This window comes from Misgurnus anguillicaudatus, chromosome 21 (assembly GCF_027580225.2).
Source record: "Misgurnus anguillicaudatus chromosome 21, ASM2758022v2, whole genome shotgun sequence".
NCBI classification, from domain to species: Eukaryota; Metazoa; Chordata; class Actinopteri; order Cypriniformes; family Cobitidae; genus Misgurnus; species Misgurnus anguillicaudatus.
In genome coordinates, this window is record NC_073357.2 from 45854620 (window position 1) to 45875068 (window position 20449).

Here is a 20449-nt window from a genome sequence, read left to right on the forward strand (position 1 = left end):
AGTGATTTTGCTATTGACAAACAAGTGGTGATAAAGGCATCATCAATTTTTCTAAATATTATTTACTTTGGTGTACATTTTAAAGAAAGGTGAAATTGTCCACTTAAAGTGCTACATTTAGTGACTTTATTTTCTTTGGTTTGCCTCACGGAGATAATTTATCCCAACAAAGCGTCCATTTTCCGGAATGCAAATTGCTTTAGTAAAATCACGTCATTGATTTAAATGTCAGTGTCAGAGTAGGTCTGTGCCTTGTTTTTTCGAGTTGAATTTCAGGATAAGTGCGCTGTAAAAGATTGTTTCCAGGTGTTTACCTCCTAAACTGAGGTCTGGTTCCTCTGTTACCGCAGAGCTCCTCTAGGGGGCGAACCAAGCTATCCTCACGTGCTCGATAGGGCTGAGCATAGCTGTCCTCTTCTAAGAGAATGCGATTAAGAGTGCGTTCGTAATTGATGTGACGTCGCAGCATCAACACGTACTGGTGGCCCTCCTCAAGGAGTGGACAGTCACATCTGTTGGGTGCCCACAGGAACTCACGGTGCTCCACGCGATAACGGTTACGGTACGTGTGGATGATCTGGACATCGTAGCGGGTCTCTTCACCGCGATACACCTTTTCTAGCACCTTTACTCTAAATACTGTTTCGGCAAGAAAAGAAAGTGTGTTAATCCAAGCTGTTAGGAAACATGAGGTTATCTGAGAGATTGACTGAACTCACCGAAATCTTTTTTACAATACTGTCTCTGGCGTTCCCCTTTTCCTCGTACCCTTCGGCATTTCCCACAGTGCCCTACAAAAGGATTACAGATATAATGGATAAGCGAACCAAATTACATGCTAAAATAAAGATCTGTGCAAAACAATAATAAATAGAAAAAGGAATAAAGGAATAAATAAATACAACCATAACCCTAAAATTTCTTCGGTATCCGCTTTGGTAAAACATGCAAAACTGTAATAGAGGCTGACCTTTATGATGTATCTCAGGCAACCGGTTTCTGTGGTTTTCATCTCTTTCCAAACGTGGAACTGGTTGCTGCTGATAGGGATGCTGAAAGGACCAGCGGCCAGCAAGACCTGACAGCGTGACCACGTTAATCACACTTTTGTGTATAAAAACCTTTAACACTGAGATTTTGGTGAAAAAGTCACTTTTGGCAAATATTTACCATCACACAAACTTTAAATGAACTTTACGTTTCTTTGATATTAACTCCAGGGCCTTATCTGAAATTTATAACCAATCATAGCAAAGAGGCACGAATAGGGATATGAAACAAAAAAAAAGTTGTACCTAAATATTAGAAAATAAAAGGCAGTTACCCCAGAAAGGAGGTTTCACAGCTGGCTGTGTTGTGGTAGTAGTAGTAGTAGAGGTTGTGGTGGTAGTGGTAGTAATGGTTGGAGGGTCAAAGGGCAGGTAGTTCTCTGTGTGCTGAGGCTGTCGAAGTGGACTTCTCCCATGATACAAAGCATAGCGGTCTGGTGGAAGCCAATACTCATATTCAATTCCAGAGGTTTTATCTGTGGACAAGACCTACAAAGAGATCAGTACAAATGAATAGAAATCCTGTAGCAGCACAAAAGGTCATGGGTTTGAACCACTGATCTATATAAATGACTGGATTGCGCATGACGTCACAACTGTGAAGCCACCGCGCCGCCATGTTGGTATACCCAAACATTCTATAAAATCAATGGACGCGATCAGATTTTAATGATAAAACATCACTTTACTAGTCTTCGTTTTTATATCTGAAGTTACCCTGTACATTATTACAACACAAACGTCCTAAGCATGTACATAGTTATTTACTGAAAGTTGTACATTTTAGGTTTTAATCAGTTATTATACATTAATCTTCATTACAGTATCAGGTCAGCAGACAGACCGCAGCATATTTAGTATTAATGACAAACGTGCTCATTCTGAAATCTAAATAAATAATCATACTTTGCACTGCATGCAATAATTTGCTGGTTTTATGTTATCTAAACTTACAAGTTACCTAAACTTATTTAGAGAAATAACGCTGACCGTGTAGCTGAATGTCAAAAAAACTTTCTTTATACCCGTGTCATTAACAGAATGCAGCAGACTCGCCTTAACGGTTTTTTATAAATCCATTTTCCTGCCCGATTAAAAATAAACATTGCAAATAACACCAGAATTAACAGTTAAGTTACGTACACATATCCTAAAAATAATCTTGCGGGACTGATACGCTGTAAAGCGGACGAATTTAAAACATGATTTTGAATGGAAGTCAATGACGCCCTCTGCTGGTTGGGTATACCAAGATGGCGGCTCGAACTCTGCGCTGGCTTCACCTCACGCTGTTACGTTAAGCGTTCTATGCGCAATCCAGTCATTTATATAGATCAGTGGTTTGAACACAGGGAACACACATACTGATAAAAAGTAATGCACTTTAAAATAAAGGCATCTAAACAAATGCACAAATGTAAAAGAATAGAAATGAACCGGCTGCTGGGCTTTAAGAATCAAATACAAACTATTTTATAAGAAAGTTTCATAAACATTGTACTATAGTGCAGTGGCGGCTTGTGACTGCTCATCCGAGGGGTGCAAATTCAAAATAAGTGTTCAGAGTGTCATGTGTGTTGCTTGTGTTTTCAAAATATGTGTTTGTTGCGTCATGTGAACCATGTGCATCGCGTGTTTTGTCAAAACAAGTGCCTGCTGCACACGCGTCAAAACCATTCATGATAAAATACACGCAAGACACTCCCTTAACATTAAACTCTGATTACGCATGAGATTATGCGAGTATTTGGCAAACGCGAGCGTCTCTTTTATCATAAACCCTTTAGATGCGTCTGCAGAAGGGACTTATTTTGACAAGACACGTGATGCACACAGGATCACCTGGCGTGCAGACCACATATTATGAAATTACAAACCACACACATGAGGGGCTACATACATGTTGTGACGAACTTCGCATCGTGTGCCCTCAAAAAAAAGAAGTCACCGGCCGGCACTGCTATAGTGTTATTTTTAAATAATAGTGACTTTTTATGCATTATCTTAAAGCTAACCATAATGTGCAGATCCTCTTGAGTTGGTCCCGAGACTTCAAAACTCTCCCAGGTATCAGCTGAGCGCCGATAAACCAGTTTGGTTCCTGCCACGCTGTATTCTCCTGGAACATTAATCTTCCAGTTCCCATTGATCACAAACTGAGAGCGGCCATTTTGGAGGGCTATAAACATTTTACAAAGAAACATCTTGCTAACAATGCACAACATTATTGACAATGCCCTACTATTGACATTCTCACAACGTGCACCTTGCCTCTTTTACTTTGAAAAACACATCCAGCGGAGAGGGCTGCATACTAACCTAGATAGTTTCGGCTGTTATCAGTCACTCTGATGTGTGTGGCTCCGGCCGGGATCATAGTGACCTCGTTGTACCCAAATAGTCCAGCTGGGAAACAAAGATGAAAGAGTAACACGTCTCAGCCTATTTGACAAAAACACTCTTGATTTCAACAGGTGCTCAATCTTGCATATGTTATATACGTTTGATTTTATGATTCATGCTCGTGCAGCTGCCAAATGTGCTTGCTGTGCGGTCTGAACCGCAGAATTATGACCCAGGGCTTTCTCTTCTCTTTTGACTTTTGACCTTTTTCACAGAGCACTGCGCTGGCAGTCTCAATCTGTTATCCTACTCTTAGAATTCCAGATGCAAGAGAGTGGGAAACCGAGGACTTTTCGGATGACCAAACAAAGCCAGTATTATCACAGTGTTTTCACCGATATACTTCAGATTGGCAGCATCGGGGAACCTTTAAAAGAGCTTCTGTTTCGAGCAGAAAAGTTCAAAGCTAGGTGTAAGTGTCTTAAGTGTCTGGATTATGTGTTTGCATGTGAGAGCAGAGAGAAAGTACCGAGATACAGAGAGACCGAGAGACATAAAGAATGAGTGCCACTGACCCACAAAAATCACTTAGGTTAAGAATTTCATGAGTTAGTGCCAAATCTTAACATTTTTCATTGAGAGTGTTAGACTGTTACCTTATACCAGCTCACATCAGTTTAAATGGATATACTGATTTTACAGTTCTTACAGGGTTTTTTTACAGAATTTTAAACTATTTTATGAGCATTTTGCTAATTCGTATTCATTCGATTATTAGGGGAAAAAATTAAGCCTCAATGTCACAGTCAAGAAATGCATTCAACATCACTGTGGCGAAAGCACATCGTACACAAACATATTGGAGAATTCAAAAATGATGTATCTTGTTTATAATGCATCTGAGTGCTGATAGATTTATAGCTGACCGTTATTGTGCTCGTTGGTCTTATAGACACTGCGGTGAAGAAGGCAGGTTGCGTTGTGGCCACCACACACCATGCAGGCGTCCTCCTGCTGCTGCGATCCAAAGATCAAATCACATCCTGGCTTCTGTACACACACACAAAATCAAAATATTGACCGTGAAGACGGTTTCAGCGCCAACAACGGGTTTTGTGGCCCAAACTTAACTTCCGGTAGGCTTCTGCAAAGAATCAATAACAACAGAGTCTTAACAAGCACAATAAATAAGTAATAAGTAACTTATAACCTTAGTTCAAATCATAGCTAAAGCTATACTACACTAAGCTAACGTTACGGTGTAAAATGAATGTATACAATGTTTGCTACAGATCCTTGAATTCTTGCCTAGCTCCCAAACATCTCTTCACACAGCAGTGATCCATGCTCGCCGTCTCTCCTCATCGTTAGGAAACCAATTTTGTTTTTAATGTCGACAATGTATTTGTTCCAGAGGCTGATAAATAAACTGATAAACAAAAGTTCGGGCCAGGCTCGTAACTATGGCAATGCATGTGCGTCTGATGAAACCGTCTATTGGAAGTACTAAATATGCTTTGGTAATACTGCAAATGCTGACAACGAAACTTGTCGTAGAAGTTTAAGGGGTAGTTCACCCAAAAATGTAGTTCCAAACTCACCTTCTGAACACAGTTTAAGATGCCCTATATTTAGTCCGAGAGCTTTCCGACACTCCATTGAAAATCTACGTACGGTATACTGTCCATGTCCAGAAAGGTAATAATAACATCATCAAAGTAGTCCATGCGACATCAGTGGGCCAGCCAGAACGTGATGAAGCATCGAAAATACATCTTGGTCCAAAAATATTCAGCATTGTCTTCTTTTCCGGCTCCCCTGTAAATCACGTGCACAAGACCAAAGTCACGTGACTGCAGTGACGCGGATGACGTACAACGGAGGCTGACGTGTTATCTGGTGCGCCCCAGCTGTTTTTTATATGTGCACCCAAACTTCGTTTACAGTCTGAAGGAGACGCATGCTGTAAGTTTGAAAAAAAACCTTTGCAAACATGTCTGAGGATAACACGTCATCTGCGTCATTGCAGTCACGTAACTCCGGTCTCGCGCATGCGTTCACAACAGAACTGGAAGAGAAGACAATGCTGAATAAAGTCGTCATTTTTGTTATTTTTGGACCAAAATGTATTTTCGATGCTTCAACACACACCAACTGACACACTGATGTCACATGGACCACTTTGATGATGTTTCTATTAACTGAAGGGTCAGAAAGCTCTGGGACCAAAAGTCTAAAACATCTTAAACTGAGTTCAGAAGATGAACGGAGGTCTTTCGAGTTTGGAACGACATGAGCGTGAGTCATTAATGACATTATTTTCATTTTTGGGTGAACTATCACTTTAATATTGTGCATGCTTTTTATTATTATTAAAGGTGCTGTGTGTAGATTTTATTGCAAACTTCAACCTTCAGCTCATTCCGCCACAGGACAAACATGTTTACATGCGACTTCCATGTAAGGAGACCCGCGGTGTATGTGAATAAACAGTTCATTCTAAAATAATAAAAACATAACAGTTCATTATGTAAGATCTTTATGCTTTATACTTAAAATATAGTTATATATATTATATTGCATTTTTGTCAAGAGATCCTTCTAAAAGTTACACAGTCCACCTTTTACATAGCCTTAATATTGCTAGATTACCTCAAACTACAATGAAACAATGACCAATCCAAAATGTACTTCCAAAATGCATAAAAACCATCTTATTTTGCTTATGTTCTTGAAGTAAGTTTATCTAAGTTTACAGCAAATCACACCTTCAAGTTTTCAAAGAATCTTAAAGAAAACAGATCAAAGCTATCTTACACCATCATTATTATGCACAAAAAGGCTGTTGAAACTCATACTAAAGTAAAACTGCACCATCCCAAGTGTGTGTGTGTGTTTAGATGTATTTACCTCAAGGGTACAAACAGATGCAGGTAAAAACAGATGGGCAGCCCAATGACATAGATCCCTCACTTAACCACTGACACAAACAACAGTAAGATCATGAGGCCCGGGCAGGGTTCAGGTTTATTCAGGCAGAAGTTTGGCTTAAGCTACAGAGCACAGGAGCGGAGGAGGAGATTGTGAATGTAGAAGGAGGTGTGCAGGAGAGGACTGTCCTCAGCAGTTTCTCTAGTATATAATTAAACTTCTCCTTCACTTTAGACCTCTTTAGGTGTGACCCTCCTACTCATTTAATACTTTCATTCTCTCTCACTTTCTCTACATCCTTATTGTTTGCTTCGCTTTCTCTGCCTCTCCCTCCTTAATCTTGGCAAGAAATGAAATAATGATCCTTAATGACACATTCCAAGGGCCAAGCACACACACACATACAAAAGGTGCGCTTAACACATATGGATTCAATCGGGCACATGCTGCTAAATATTCGGTTTCATGCATGTGCTTTTCCGTTCCAGTCTGCAACTCTAATTCACATCCACATGACTTGAGGGCAAGACGTGGGCACAAAGCTTGTGAAATCTGTGTGCATTAAATACTGTAATAATAATAATAATAATAGCAATACTTTGCTTACAAAAATCAATGTGAATTTAGATATTACACTGCACTTACACTAGTGGTTCTCAAACTGGGTGACGGCCCCCCTTGGTGGGTGCGAAAGGGTGCCAGGGGGCCCAAGTTTTATGATATTTTATAAAATAAATTAATTTGTTAAGTTCTGTGTATTTCAGTAAAATAAGTCTATGAAACAACAGTACAGCATTGTACATTTTTTAATACTATAACAATGTGATTCTGTAGTTCGAGTTATAGATATTATGTTTGGATGCCTCATAGACTCGGCACTGAAACGATCACAACACAGCTGCTGCAGCTCTGCTCCTGTGTTGCTCACACATGCAGACTGAGTGCTGTAACCTGTTAACATCAGCGATAAAAGTTTAGTGCTGCAAACGCGCAGTTCACGTATGCAACTATGCATTGTGTGAAACCCAGTGGTGTCAAAAGTATTCATATTCATTACTCAAGTAGAAGTATAGATACTAGGGTTTAAAAAGACTTTTGTAGAAGTTGAAGTATCAACTCAAGCTTTTTACTCAAGTAAAAGTGAAAAAGTACTGGTTTCAAAACTACTTAAAGTATAAAAGTAAAAGTAATGTAAGGAAAAAAATGTCATTAGAGAAAAAAGCCTAAGCCGCACCACAGGGGCCTTTTGGGCACTACCCCATCTTCTCTAAAAAACGTTTCTAAAGGCCATAATAACTAGTGTTATTAAAATGTTAATGTTAAAAAATTTGGGATGCACTAGGGCCAGGGGTAGGCAACGCCAGTCCTGGAGTGTCGATGTCCTGCAGATTAGCTCCAACCCTTATAAAACCTTGGTTACCTGTAGTTTCAGGTGACTTTAACCTTTATTAGTTTGTTCAGGTCTGCTTGATTAGACCTGGAGCTAAACACTGCAGGACATCGGCACTCCATGTTGCCTACCCCTGCACTAGGCTATCTGTTTCAACCACATACGGTATATGCCCATTAAAAATGAACGCATTTCAATACAATGCAAACAAATACATTAAAGCAGTGGTTCTCAAACTGGATGTCGCCAGATGGTGCCAGGGGCCCCAGTTTTATAATATTTTATGAAATACATTACTTTATTATAAATTCTGTGTAATTAAACCTCAGAACAATAAGGCTACTAAACAAAAGCAATAAATTGTATAATTTAAAATGTTTTGTTTAATTCAAATTTTAAGTTTTAGAATGTTTATGTCAATCCACTGTACACAAGGGAGGCCGCAAAAAAGGTTTGATAACCACTGCATTAAAGAACCATATATGTGTACTACTGAGCATTAACATGTGTTCCATAGAGAGGAAGATATAATGACTAGTTGCCTATAAATATTGTAATGGTGCAAAAAGTCAATCTTCAGAGCAGTGCCGCTGGTGGCCAAACTTTTACAGTGGTGCCCTCTTTAGTTAAAAAACAACAAAATCACACACAACTATAGTATGTGTGAGAATAGAAATATGCTATTGTTATCATTTATATATGTATTTTGACAGCAACACAAACTACAAATATGCAATTATATATTATAGCCTATATTTCTGCATCTGTACTTGTGTAGCTAATGGACTTTAGTATACTTTACTTTAGTCAGTATAAATCCAAGCAATTTTGGAGAATTACTAAATGTCTTTATTGTAAGTAAATTAAAAGTCAGGTTTAAGGAAACAGCTGATGTCTATTAACAAAAGCAAAAGTTTGTATGTATGTTTATGTGTTTGATTGATTTAACACTCAAGCATTCAGCTAAGTAGGTTTTGTTAATGCAAATAAAATTTAGGGTAGTTATTAGCATATACCAAACAACAATGTCTTTAGCATAGATATCTTTGCCATGCTTCAAAACGCAACCCAGCACATGTCATTTAAGTTGAACAACTGAAGTTACATGATATAAATTGGTATTGTTACACTATTTAAATCACACAGATGGATTGGTGTCAGCAGCCAGGTATACATTTACACAGGCTTGTGAATGTGAACTGACCTGAAAGTGATGCGCGAGTTTTATTTCGTACTTTTCCATTTGAAGACAGAATGCCGCGTTCTGTTACTGTACAAACAGATGGCGGATGATATCAAAGCATCGCGAGGGGAGACACTCTGCATGCTTTCTAATCGCTCTCGCGGTTCTTTTATGTTTCTCTGTGCAGCGCTATCGAACAAACTTTTGAGCATCTGCAGGCAGCTGGGGGGGCGGGGATTGCGTACAAACCAATAGGGAGTCGGAATGGTCTATGTTTATACTTCTCATCCAACCACAATCGGATTCATCTGGATGATGCAATTTATCAAGATAGGTTTTTTTAACGATGACAAGCCGAAATGTAAAAAAGAAAACAAGTTAAAATTAATAGAAGTAACGAGGCGATTTTTAAAATGTAAGGAGTAGAAAGTACAGATAATTGCGTGAAAATGTAAGGAGTAGAAGTAAAAAGTCGTCTGAAAAATAATTACTCAAGTAAAGTATAGATACCCAAAATATCTACTTAAGTAATGTAACGAAGTATTTGTACTTCGTTACTTGACACCTCTGGTGAAACCGAACTTAGCAGCTGTGACTGAAACTGTGAAAGAGTCGGGACTAATTGGCATACTCATAGATCCGCATATAATAAATGAGACAAGGGTCTAGAGTAACATTCTGTTTTAAAGCATGAAGAAATTACTGTAACAGGTACAACTTTTATATATGCTATTATGATGCTCAAAGATGTGCTTTAATTGATAATATTCTTGACTATATTTTTTCATCTAATTTACCCAAACCCAATTTTTACTTATACAACCAACATTTTACAGCTTCATACTCTTAATGTATTTTAAAGGGACACTCAACTTTTCTTGAAAATATAATAATTTTCCAGCTCCCCTAGAGTTAAACAATTGATTTTTACCGTTTTGGAATCCATTCAGCCCATTTACGAGTCTGGCAGTACCACTTTTAGCATAGATTAGCACAATCCAATTAATCTGATTAGACCATTTAGCATCGCGCTCAATGATATTACGCAGCAGCTGAAAATATTCACCTTTTAAATTTTGGGAACTATTTTAGGCTGCTGCGTAATATCATTGTGCCTCCTGCAGCCAGAATGAGAGTATAGTTCCTAGACATATATGCCTAGAAAATCACAACTTTGTTTTAAATTTTCTGTCGGTCTTAGTATACGATGTAACTATAGGATAAATATCGAAACTCTTTGGTTATTTTTGAGCGAGATGCTAATGTAGGGTGACCATACGTGCCATTCTTCCCGGATGCGTCCTGGCCAGGATTTCGAATGCGTCTTCCGGAAGTCGTATTTGTCGACCGCATACGTCATAGAGGATTATTATTATTATTACAGAAAAGCAACTGTCACATTTTAGGGTAAGAATGAAACTATGATTGTATGTCTTATGTTTTTAACTGAATGGCGTATGCGGTCAACAAATACGACTTCTGGAAGACGCACCGAAATCCTGGCCAGGACGCGTCCAGGAAGAATGGCACGTATGGTCACCCTAGCTAATGGTCTAATCAGATTCAATGGACTGTGCCAAGTTATGCTAAAAATGGTACCTCTAGACTCGGAGATTGGCTGAATGGATTCCAAAACTGTAAAAATCAAATGTTTAAAGGGAGTCGCACACCGGACGGGCAGCTCAGCGCCGTGCCGTTCTAACACATTGCATTCTATGAGTATGCGCACACCAGCGCCGACAAGTGCCGCCTGTCCACGCCGCCCAGCTACGACTCAGGAAGTTGCTCAAATCCCTGTCACGCCATTCACATAGTTTAACATTAAATAACAACATATTTGTCCCAAATCATTAACGATAAAACAAAACTAATGAAACCCTTCCTTTCTTTGCAGGCTCCGCCATGATGACAATTGAAAAGCTGCATGAACGCTAGGCAATGGTATCTTTCTTTTATATGTACCTGCCGAGTATGCTCCATCCACAGCCTGCAGGATGCTCCACTGCCGTAAAGCAAGTTTTTGTAGTTTTCACTTGAACTACAGTACTGCGACCCAACGGTTGGAAACTTCTTTAGTGCGGTTTTGGCCAATAGAGGGCTGCAAAGTGAAAGTGCCGTTAACCCTGTTTCGAGTGGATGAACGACTGAAACTTTTTTGGAAACATTATTTTAATGTAAAAAAAAAAAAACTCTTTGGTGTTGCTTTAACATTGGCTGCTAACCTATATTTTGCATTTTGAAGTAGACGCTATCTGACGAAGCTCTCGCTATTTAATGTGCACTTCCGGTTCTACAATACATCTGAGTTGTCTTAGACGCGACTCGATGCAGCACTGAGCATCCGGTGTGTGACCCCTTAACTCTAGGGGAGCGGGAAAATGTGTATATTTGTATAAGGGTGTCCATTTAAGGGTTGTCTCATTTGTTTCTTTTTCTGTTTCTCCTACACTCTAAAAACAAACGGTTCTAAATAGCACTAAAGGTGGTTCTTGCCTTGTAATCATAGAGGAACTATTTTAAGTGCCATATAGCACCGATGAAGTACCCATGTAGCACCTGTGTACAACCATATTGTGCTATGTAGAACCATATGTGGTTCTATAGTGGTGCTATATGACCCCGTGCTATATAGTACTAAAAGGGTTCCTCTATGATTACGAGCCAAGAACCACTTTTAGTGCTATTTAGTACCGTTTGTTTTTAGAGTGTAGGCAACTTAAGGAGAAACATCTGAGACTCAGTTGATACTTGAAACACAAATCTGCTGAGCTAGAAAGGAAAGATTTCCCTCTAGAAAGGTACTCAACTACTCACCAGACACTTTCCGTTCACACAGACAGTCCCGTGTTCTGATTGGCAAGGAGTGCCATCAAGCACCCGTCCAAAGTTGTAGTAGAAATTGTGTCCAACAGCCAGGCAGCTGAGCTCACAGGGTTCAGAGCCTGAAGGTAGAAGAAGTAGAGTATCAACACATTCCAAAAATAATTATTAATTACTAATGTTTCACAAGTAACCCATTGACTCTGACCTCCATGAAAGGTAGTCCAGTGATAACTGTTGCCAGCAACCACAGGTCTGTCATTGAAAGCTTCACACTGGAGTTCTCGGAAGTCCATAGAGCCAGCGGCACACTCCTGATGTTACAGATGCAAAGCTCAGGACAGATCACACACAAATGCAGCCTGCCTAAACCTGCTACAGGGTTTCAGTAACACTTGAGTCATCATAACAGTCCCAGCGGCTCTACTGATACACGTTTCAGATAAGATCATCACATTCATTTGTGTTGACATAGGAGCTTTGATACAAGTGATGGATGAAGGTAAAATGGATTCAAAACTCTTAAATGTCAGTTCTTGTTTTCCAGCACAATGATAATGACAATTTGACACCTACATTTAATACTACAGTACAGATTTAAATGTAAGTTGTGGCTTAATGTAGTATTATTATATGCTTTTTGAACTGTGCGGATTTACTGCACCTTTGTGTTGCAAATCTTATATTGCCTGGTGTCTCCAGGACACGGCCCTCCGACAAGATTTCTAGATGGGAAACAGTAAAATGTATCATGCCAGATGGATTTAACTGGATCACACAAGCATGATCGTGCATGATCTGCATGTGAAATGTCAGTCAACATGCCAAGTAGAACATGTACAAGTACAAATAGTCCTAATCATAACTATTAACTACCCAAGCAGGAAATTACAGGTTGAGAAAGCTGCTAAAGAATGTCGCTGAAGCCCCAACCCCAGCTTTATTTGTAACCGTAAGCTTAGGCTTACCATGTAAAATCACCTGGCTCCAAAGAAGATGGTAATGTATTGTATAACCGAGGATATGCTGTACCTGGTGATACACGTTCGGGTACGTACAGAGGCTCCTCCACCGCAGGAGCGTGAACACACAGACCAACCTCCCCATGATGCCCATTCATTCATAAAGTGCAGCTGACTTTGCATCTGTGGTCCATCGCCTCCCACCTCTGCTCTCCTGGATAACTAGAAGTACATAAACAAAAAATGTCATGAAAGACCAACAGCAAAGAGATTAATTAAAGCAAAAGGAGGACATAACAAATAGTAAGAGCTTCTGAAATGTGTGTACTGAAGTAAAGGTATCCTGTCCTTGCAGTCGTAACGATTGTATATTTCAGCTCAAGACACACGATATGAGAGACCACCAAGAAACTTCCTGCTCATCTGGACACACTAGACTGCACTTGACATTTGTGGAAGTGTTTGCGTATTCCCCAGGTGCGGTACAGAGGACGCCAACATCAGCTCTATTTCACACAACCTCCACACAAAAAGCCGTATTCCTATCAGACACCGCTAATCGTGCTTGGATCTGTTTCTGGCTTTGATCCGAGACGGACATGCAGTAACAGACTGTAAGGAGGCCATGGCATCAATCGGATCCCTGAGGCCTGCTTGTTTACCTCCAGGTATCTGTGTGTGTCTTCGTAAAAAAAATTTATTTTATCGCATTAACAACCTCAAAGGCAGCAAATGTTTTTCCCCAAAATAATATTAATTCATGATATCGAATAAATCTAATATGAGCAACACAAGTCACACTGCAACATTATGAAAAGGTTTAGATATATGAGCGACGAGGTTGCATTCCAAATTTGATCCCTTAAGGTGCGTTTTATTGGCACATATTTGACTTCTTTTTTGTGGTGAGCTTTCCTAAAATTAACCCTTTAAATAAATTATCTGAAAAAATTAGGAGTTTGATTGAAGGCATCTCATTCAGTTATTGTGGCATTACGTAATGGAATTTCTTTGGGATCTTCTGACCTCATTTGGCCCAGAGACCTGTATTTAAAAGAGGTCTTGTCTAGGAAGTCTAACGTTGAGGGTTAAAAACAACAGATGACTGCACTTAAACTGACACAATAGTAGTGCTTTATGGCCGACGTCTATCATCTTCAATACCAAATTGACCTGGCTGGAACTGCCCTCATTACCGCAGCAAAGACTCCAATTAGGGTTGATGACAGTCCGTCATGGGGCCCATGGGCAAGGGGGATTAATGAAATCAACCTTTCACCTCCAGAACGCCAGCATTTCCCCCAAAGGCAACATTTAAAAGCAATGTTGACTTTGGAACACGTTTTTGGGAAAGAGACCTTTGGGAACTTAGTGTTGGAAATTTTGTTACTTTAATAGTTTAAAAAGTCATTCCAGTGGAATGATGGTGATAACTGCCGGACAAGACCTAGCTTGGATCTCATGCGGGAGGGAACTGGGAGAATGACTGGGTGAGGTCCAAAGTAATACAAACAAACTTTTACCCAGTTGCCAGTGAAACGTAAAGGTTAAAGAGAGAACATGAGCCAACCATATATTCTTACGTGTTCATATTTGCAATATGTGTAAACTGCATTTAAAAAACAATACAGGGTGGGAGCCCTATATGGAGTCTTTAAATCCACCTACTGTGGGTAAGACTACTTGGTTTACTCAGATCAAACTCAGCTATTGGCAATCATCAGGGAAGGCAAAACTTGTGTCCCATAAAGTGTTAAGCAGCCCAAAATGTAGCTACACTAACTGATTATAAGTTTGTCTATAAAAATTCTCCTTTACTGACTAGACGTTTTTGGACTTTATTAAAAGTAATTAAGTAAAAAGTAATATGCATGTGAATTACAGTAAATAGTGGTAATTGTAATATTTGTGGGTCATTGGTTGGTGTAAGACTGCTTTGTTTAATAGGGACCAACTTACATGCTGAGATGACAAGCAACCTGGACATAGCAGCACTGTTATGATGATAAGGGTCTGGCACAGAGACAGCTTCCTAGAGATAAAGGGAAAAAAAGCAAATTTTCACCGACCCACATACGCATATTCGGTAATTCAGTTTGACATTGACTGCAGGTCTCTAGAAAAGAAAAGCAAATGTCTTTCATACACACTGAAAACTCACTGATAAAACATGTTTACAACAGCTTTAAAGTGACTTCTGACAATGAGGTCAGAACGACAACATCAAAGTAGCAGTTTCCCAGAACGTCTTCCAAATTATCTTTCCAGCATTGAGACATTTATGTCAACATTTCAATTTATTCTTTTTTCCATTACTAATGTATGTATAAACATACCAGAGTCAACCAGGTTAAAAGTCATCGTAGGACAAAAGGTTTATTCTAATGCTAAGCCATAGCATAACCTTGCTAAGAATCACTATATCATCAATCACTTGAGAGTAAGTGTGATTAATTGTGAGATAGGGACTGTTGTTAAAGCACAGTAGTAAGGAAGAATATTAGTGTTTAGTTGTTTGTCTTAGTTAAGGGTCAAGAGGTCTATGGTTAACCGGCAATAATGTTTATTTAGATACGGTCTATTGCTGCTATAGCCAGAAGGTAAGAACATAAACCTTGAGCCTCTCGTGAGAATGTGACAGAGTATATGACTTCACATTATAGTGCTTTTACAGTAATGCTGAATGTATTTATATTGTACACCGTTAAAGGGATAGTTCTGTCATCATTTACTCAACCTTATGTTGTTACAAACCTGTATAAATATCCGTGTTCTAATGAACACAAATGTAGATATTTTGAGGAATGTTTGTAACCAAACCGTTCATGAGCTCCATTCACTTCCATGGTATTCTTTTTACTACTTTGGAAATTAATGGGGCTCATGATTGTTTTGGTTTCAAACATTCCTCAAAATATCTACGTTCTTGTTTATCTGGACAAAGATATTTATACAGGTTTGTAACTACATAAAGTGAGTTAATGATAACAGAATAGTTTTGGGTGAAGTGAACTAACCCTTTAAACCAGGGAGCCAAATAAAACAAACCTTAATTGGACATCTGTATTTATTACATGTTTTGCAAACCACAAATTTACTGAGTCTTAAATCTGTTTATGGGTAATACCAAAGGACCTCAGGTTTATGTTAACAGGAAACTATTCTCCTCTTGAAAATTAGATTAAACAGCTGTGGATGTGAAAGTAACTAATTTAACAGGCAATTACTCAGCAACCAAAACAGCCAGAGAATTAAGACATTTACAGTAGCTGTACAGTTAACTGCACTAAACTGCAAACATCCATCAACAATAAAAAAATCTTATAATGATATTATTCACCTTTGGTGTTTAATGACATGCTATAAAATCACCAAAAATGCTGAAAAGCATTTGCTTCTTTAACACCTGCCACTGAAATAAAATGTAAAATGACATACCTGTTGTTTGACTTTTGCATTTTGATTCTCCGTCAGGTGTCCCAAAATAACTGAAAAATGTTATGTCCCAAAGATATGAAAAATTACTCATCTGATAAAATAAACGCCAAGAGATGTGTGATCCCAATGGTTTATATAATGAAAAAAGTCGGGAAACCTTACTGCATCCATGCTTTATACGTATTTCCTTTGCTGGATATAATGCGCAGTGTTTCTCAGAAGAAAGCAGGAGCTGTCCATAGACTTTTGAACTAATGAAGAGAATTTGATTCAAAAATAATATCTCACAGAAATGTACTTTACATGATCTCCGATGTTCCGCGGGAAAATAACTTTCCAGATGCCGTTTTATAAAAATCTCGCTTTCAGTTTCATATCAGTGGTCCAGTGTCCTCGTGGAGAATATCTGAAGCGCAATACATGTTCCCAAGACTTGATCTCAGATCAGTTTGTGTGAAGTCTACTCACAGTCACACACCTCAGAAATCACTGGACACGTTTTGCATGAGCAAATAGATGTTTCATTAGGACAGAAGTCGACAGAGATCACCTGCGAAGAGATTAATACATTAACAAACCTTAGATAGCTTGGCTTGAAGTAATAAAAACTATGCTAAAATTATGATCATACATAAACAACTAAACAACATAGTACATCAGTCAGGGTATCTTTATACTTTTACATAATTCTTGGATACCTTACTGTAGTCGGCTAAGTTAACTTATACATATTACATCAATAAAGTGTAGGCTACTATAATATTCTAAAATTAACAGTAATCATAGTTAACTGAAGGTTTTTTAGAAAAAACAGAGTAATTTACGATTGTTTTATCACAGTTTAACGATGAAATTCTGGTAATACAAAATATAACATCACTGCACATTTACTATAAAAAACATATTTGCTAAAAAAGAGCATCCTCACTAAAATCATGGGAAACTCATTTACGTTGTGATTAAAACAGCACTACACATAAATCAAGTAAAATAAGGTGAAAATGAATGAGCAGTTACCGTTAAACAGTCGCGTGCAGCAGCAGCAGCTTCGCGTGCAGCCGCGTTCACCTGAAGCTCAGCTCCGTGTCTCTACATTCCGATGAGAAACTATTAAACACGCCCATTTTAAACGCTTTGTTGCCCAATCCACTAGTAAATGCTTTTCTTGCCGCCTGATTTATTTGTCATTGGGCAGAGATTTGAATCACCGTTTAACCCACATGAAAAGATACTGCAGGACTTTCTATAGTAAACTGTGGTAAATTCTAGTAGGCTATGCTGTAGTGTATTATATAATTACTACACGTTGTTACTGTATTCTACAGCTCTTACGAAAATGAACTATGGTTTTAGCTGCTACAAATAAAAACAAAAGCATATGGGTACAATAAGTGTTGCTACAGTAACAGTTTAAATGGAGAGGTCACTCAAAAATTAAAATCTTGTCATTATTTACTCACTCTCAAGTTGTTCTGTATAAACACAAAGGATAAACTATCTTGCCCAGCCGTTAAATTAACCTAGAAAATGTTTATATGTTTGATCCAACAATGGATTTAAACAACCAAACAATTTTCAGAGTGAATCAGTATGCCAAAACATGGCTATTACACTCTTCACTTGAAAACCACGTGGCTGTTGAATGCTTTATTCTGATGGGTTCAGAAATGTTCCACTGATGTGTATTATTTTTATGCTAAATGCACACCTAACCTGTCAAATGTCTTAAAATAACCACCAGAGCAATGTTTGTGGTAACCGTGATATAAGCAGAATAATTGATTTAAAAATAATGCACATCCGCACTGCATTACCACCTTGGGTGTGCATTATTTTCGAATAATTCAATGGCCCGTCGTCAATTATTCCTTACTTAATTGATAAACTGTGGTAAATGCAGAATACTTTACTATGGTACGCTTTATGCTGTGTTGTTCCAACACATTGTTGGATCAGATATGGACAAACCCAGCAGGTGGTTTAAATGAACCTAGAAATGTCCATACTTCAGGCAACACTGGGTTGAATATAACCCAGCATTTTTTAAGTTTAGTAAAGTATACTATTTACTACAATTTTCAAAACACTTTAGTTAATACTACATTTACACTCATAATGCTGGGTTATATTCAAAAAGGGCAAAAACCAACCCACTGTTTAAATTAACCCAGAAACTTTATATATTGATTTAAACAACTCAGCATTTTGAGTTGAAACAACCAGCAAAGGTTAAATTTGTCCATTTTTGACCTGACAGTGGGTTAAAATAACCCAGCATTTTTTAGAGTGTACAATTAATATTGCATTTTTGGTGGAAAATTAGGTTTTTACAGTGCACAGTTCAAAAACTATTAGGATTTACAGTAAACATTAAAGTACACTTCATGTGGGTAATAAAGTTGGAGTATGGCCCATGATAGAAGTTAATGTCACAGAAACTGTTAAATTAATAAAAGAAGGACTCTTGGTTGTAATTATAAAATGATTAAAGGGATTGTTCACCCAAAAATGAAACTTTAGTCATCATTTTCTCATCCTCATGTTGTTCCAAATCTGTATGAATTTCTTTTTTTCTGATGAACACAAAAGAAGATATTTTGATAAATGATGGTAAGCGCCCAGCTGATTTTAACTTCTACACCCTGAAGCTATTTTGGGGATTTTCGCCTGGAATTGGCCTACCCAATTTCAAAAGCTCCCCATACCCACATGCATAGGTTTACATACAAAAGTTTGGTATCATTTTACAGGAAACCCTTTGAAATTACATAATACACTGTTGAAAGTGCTAAACATGGTTGTATGTGATGTCAGTCCTCTGATAAACACAAAAATAAATAGGCGCTTTTTTTTCTAAAGTTATTTGAAAGTGTATAACTCTGGCACTGGGTGTCTCAGCTCCCTGCAGACAGTTTTGTTTGATTCAAGCTATTGGAAAAGGAATTTTTTCTCTATCATAATCTCTGCAAAAGTTATTTTACTCCAACTGAAGGGAGGAATGATACCCTTTTGTATACAATTTCTGCCTAAAAACATTTGAAGTGTCCCCATAACCATACAGTGGAATAAATGCAATTCCTTTATATCATCTTAAAGAAAACCTTTGAAGTTCAATAAAAAGCTGCTGTTTGTGACAAATTTTGTTATTTATGTTGTTTTTCATATGATGAAACATCAATTTTTCTTTTTTTATGTTGTAAACACTGTCTTTGATAGTGAATAAATCTGGTTCTGTGTACTCTAGCAGACTGCAGACAGTTCTGGTTGTTACCAGCAGCAGACAGTTAACACCCAAAAAAAGAATGAACTCTTTAGCATGTCGCATTCAAAAGTTATTCTTATTTTACTGAAGGGTGTGAAAATACATTTTTCATATAAATATTAATTTTTTGTTTTGCACATATAATAAATAGCAAGGGATTTTTCATGCACACAACCAAAGAAAATGCTGTGAATGGACTCATTGTTTAGAGTAGGACCTACAGTAAAAGATGGTGTAGCATTTGTAGACTCTTAGCTTTCAAACAGTATCTCATATGTGTTACTGGGGTCCATGACGGACCATTAAAGATTAAAATAATATTTTATATTAAGTCAAAATACGAAATTTTGGACCCGGGACAGGGTCCTCAGGGTTTAAGAGGTTTTAACCACTGACTTCCATAGTAGGAAAAACAAAAACGATGGAATTCAAAGGGTACCATCACTTGTGTGCTTACCATCATTTATCAAAATATCTTCTCATCATTTATCACAATACTTCCATAATATTTGTTTTCCTACTATGGAAGTCAATGCTTACAATTAGCTGTGTGCTTACCATCATTTATCAAAATATCTTCTTTTTTGTTCATCAGAAAAAATAAAGTCATATACAGGTTTAGAACAATATGAAGATGAAAAATGATAACAGAATTTTCATTTTGGGGTGAACTATTTCTGTAAGATAAAAGTCCCTGACCTCAGATCATAATTCTTATAGGCAATATTTCTTGATTTATTACTTTTTTCAAAAAACACTATACAATGTATGTCTATCAAGACAATAGCGGGGCACAGCTCAGCAAATTAGTGCAGTTATATCGAGCTTTCCCGCAGACCTCATCCATGATCCATGGAAACAGTCCTTAAAATAACTCCTATCAAACGCAGTGGATCATCACACAGACCACAGAGCATGCAGGCGCTGTTATGTCTCTTGTCTTGGGCTCCTGAAAAAAGCATAGCTAACTTCACTTAGCACTTCACCAAAGCATGATGTGTTAAAGTGCCCCAGAGCCTCAAGTGACATGTTGCAGCTTGCAGAGAAATTTCTGTGTACCACATCTTTATA

General features: G+C 38.0%; 1 protein-coding gene across 2 annotated transcripts; it reads right to left on the minus strand.

Moving 5' to 3' along the window:
- Positions 1 to 112: 112 nt before the first annotated feature.
- On the minus strand, positions 113 to 17419 carry adamtsl5 (ADAMTS like 5). Of its 2 annotated transcripts, none has more exons than XM_055209381.2 (15): positions 17134 to 17419; positions 16274 to 16666; positions 16117 to 16166; positions 14638 to 14710; positions 12749 to 12900; positions 12381 to 12441; positions 11925 to 12030; positions 11711 to 11838; positions 4319 to 4442; positions 3369 to 3455; positions 3065 to 3228; positions 1325 to 1538; positions 971 to 1078; positions 720 to 791; positions 113 to 639 (listed from the first exon to the last, which is right to left on the minus strand). In XM_055209381.2, the coding sequence occupies exons 3-15, from the start codon at positions 16134 to 16136 to the stop codon at positions 311 to 313; spliced, it is 1638 nt and encodes a 545-aa protein (XP_055065356.2). In that variant the 5' UTR covers positions 16137 to 16166; positions 16274 to 16666; positions 17134 to 17419; the 3' UTR covers positions 113 to 310. The 2 variants fall into 2 exon arrangements, with proteins under 2 accessions (XP_055065356.2, XP_055065355.2); XM_055209380.2 differs by having other exon boundaries at positions 16279 to 16666; positions 17134 to 17418.
- Positions 17420 to 20449: the final 3030 nt, after the last annotated feature.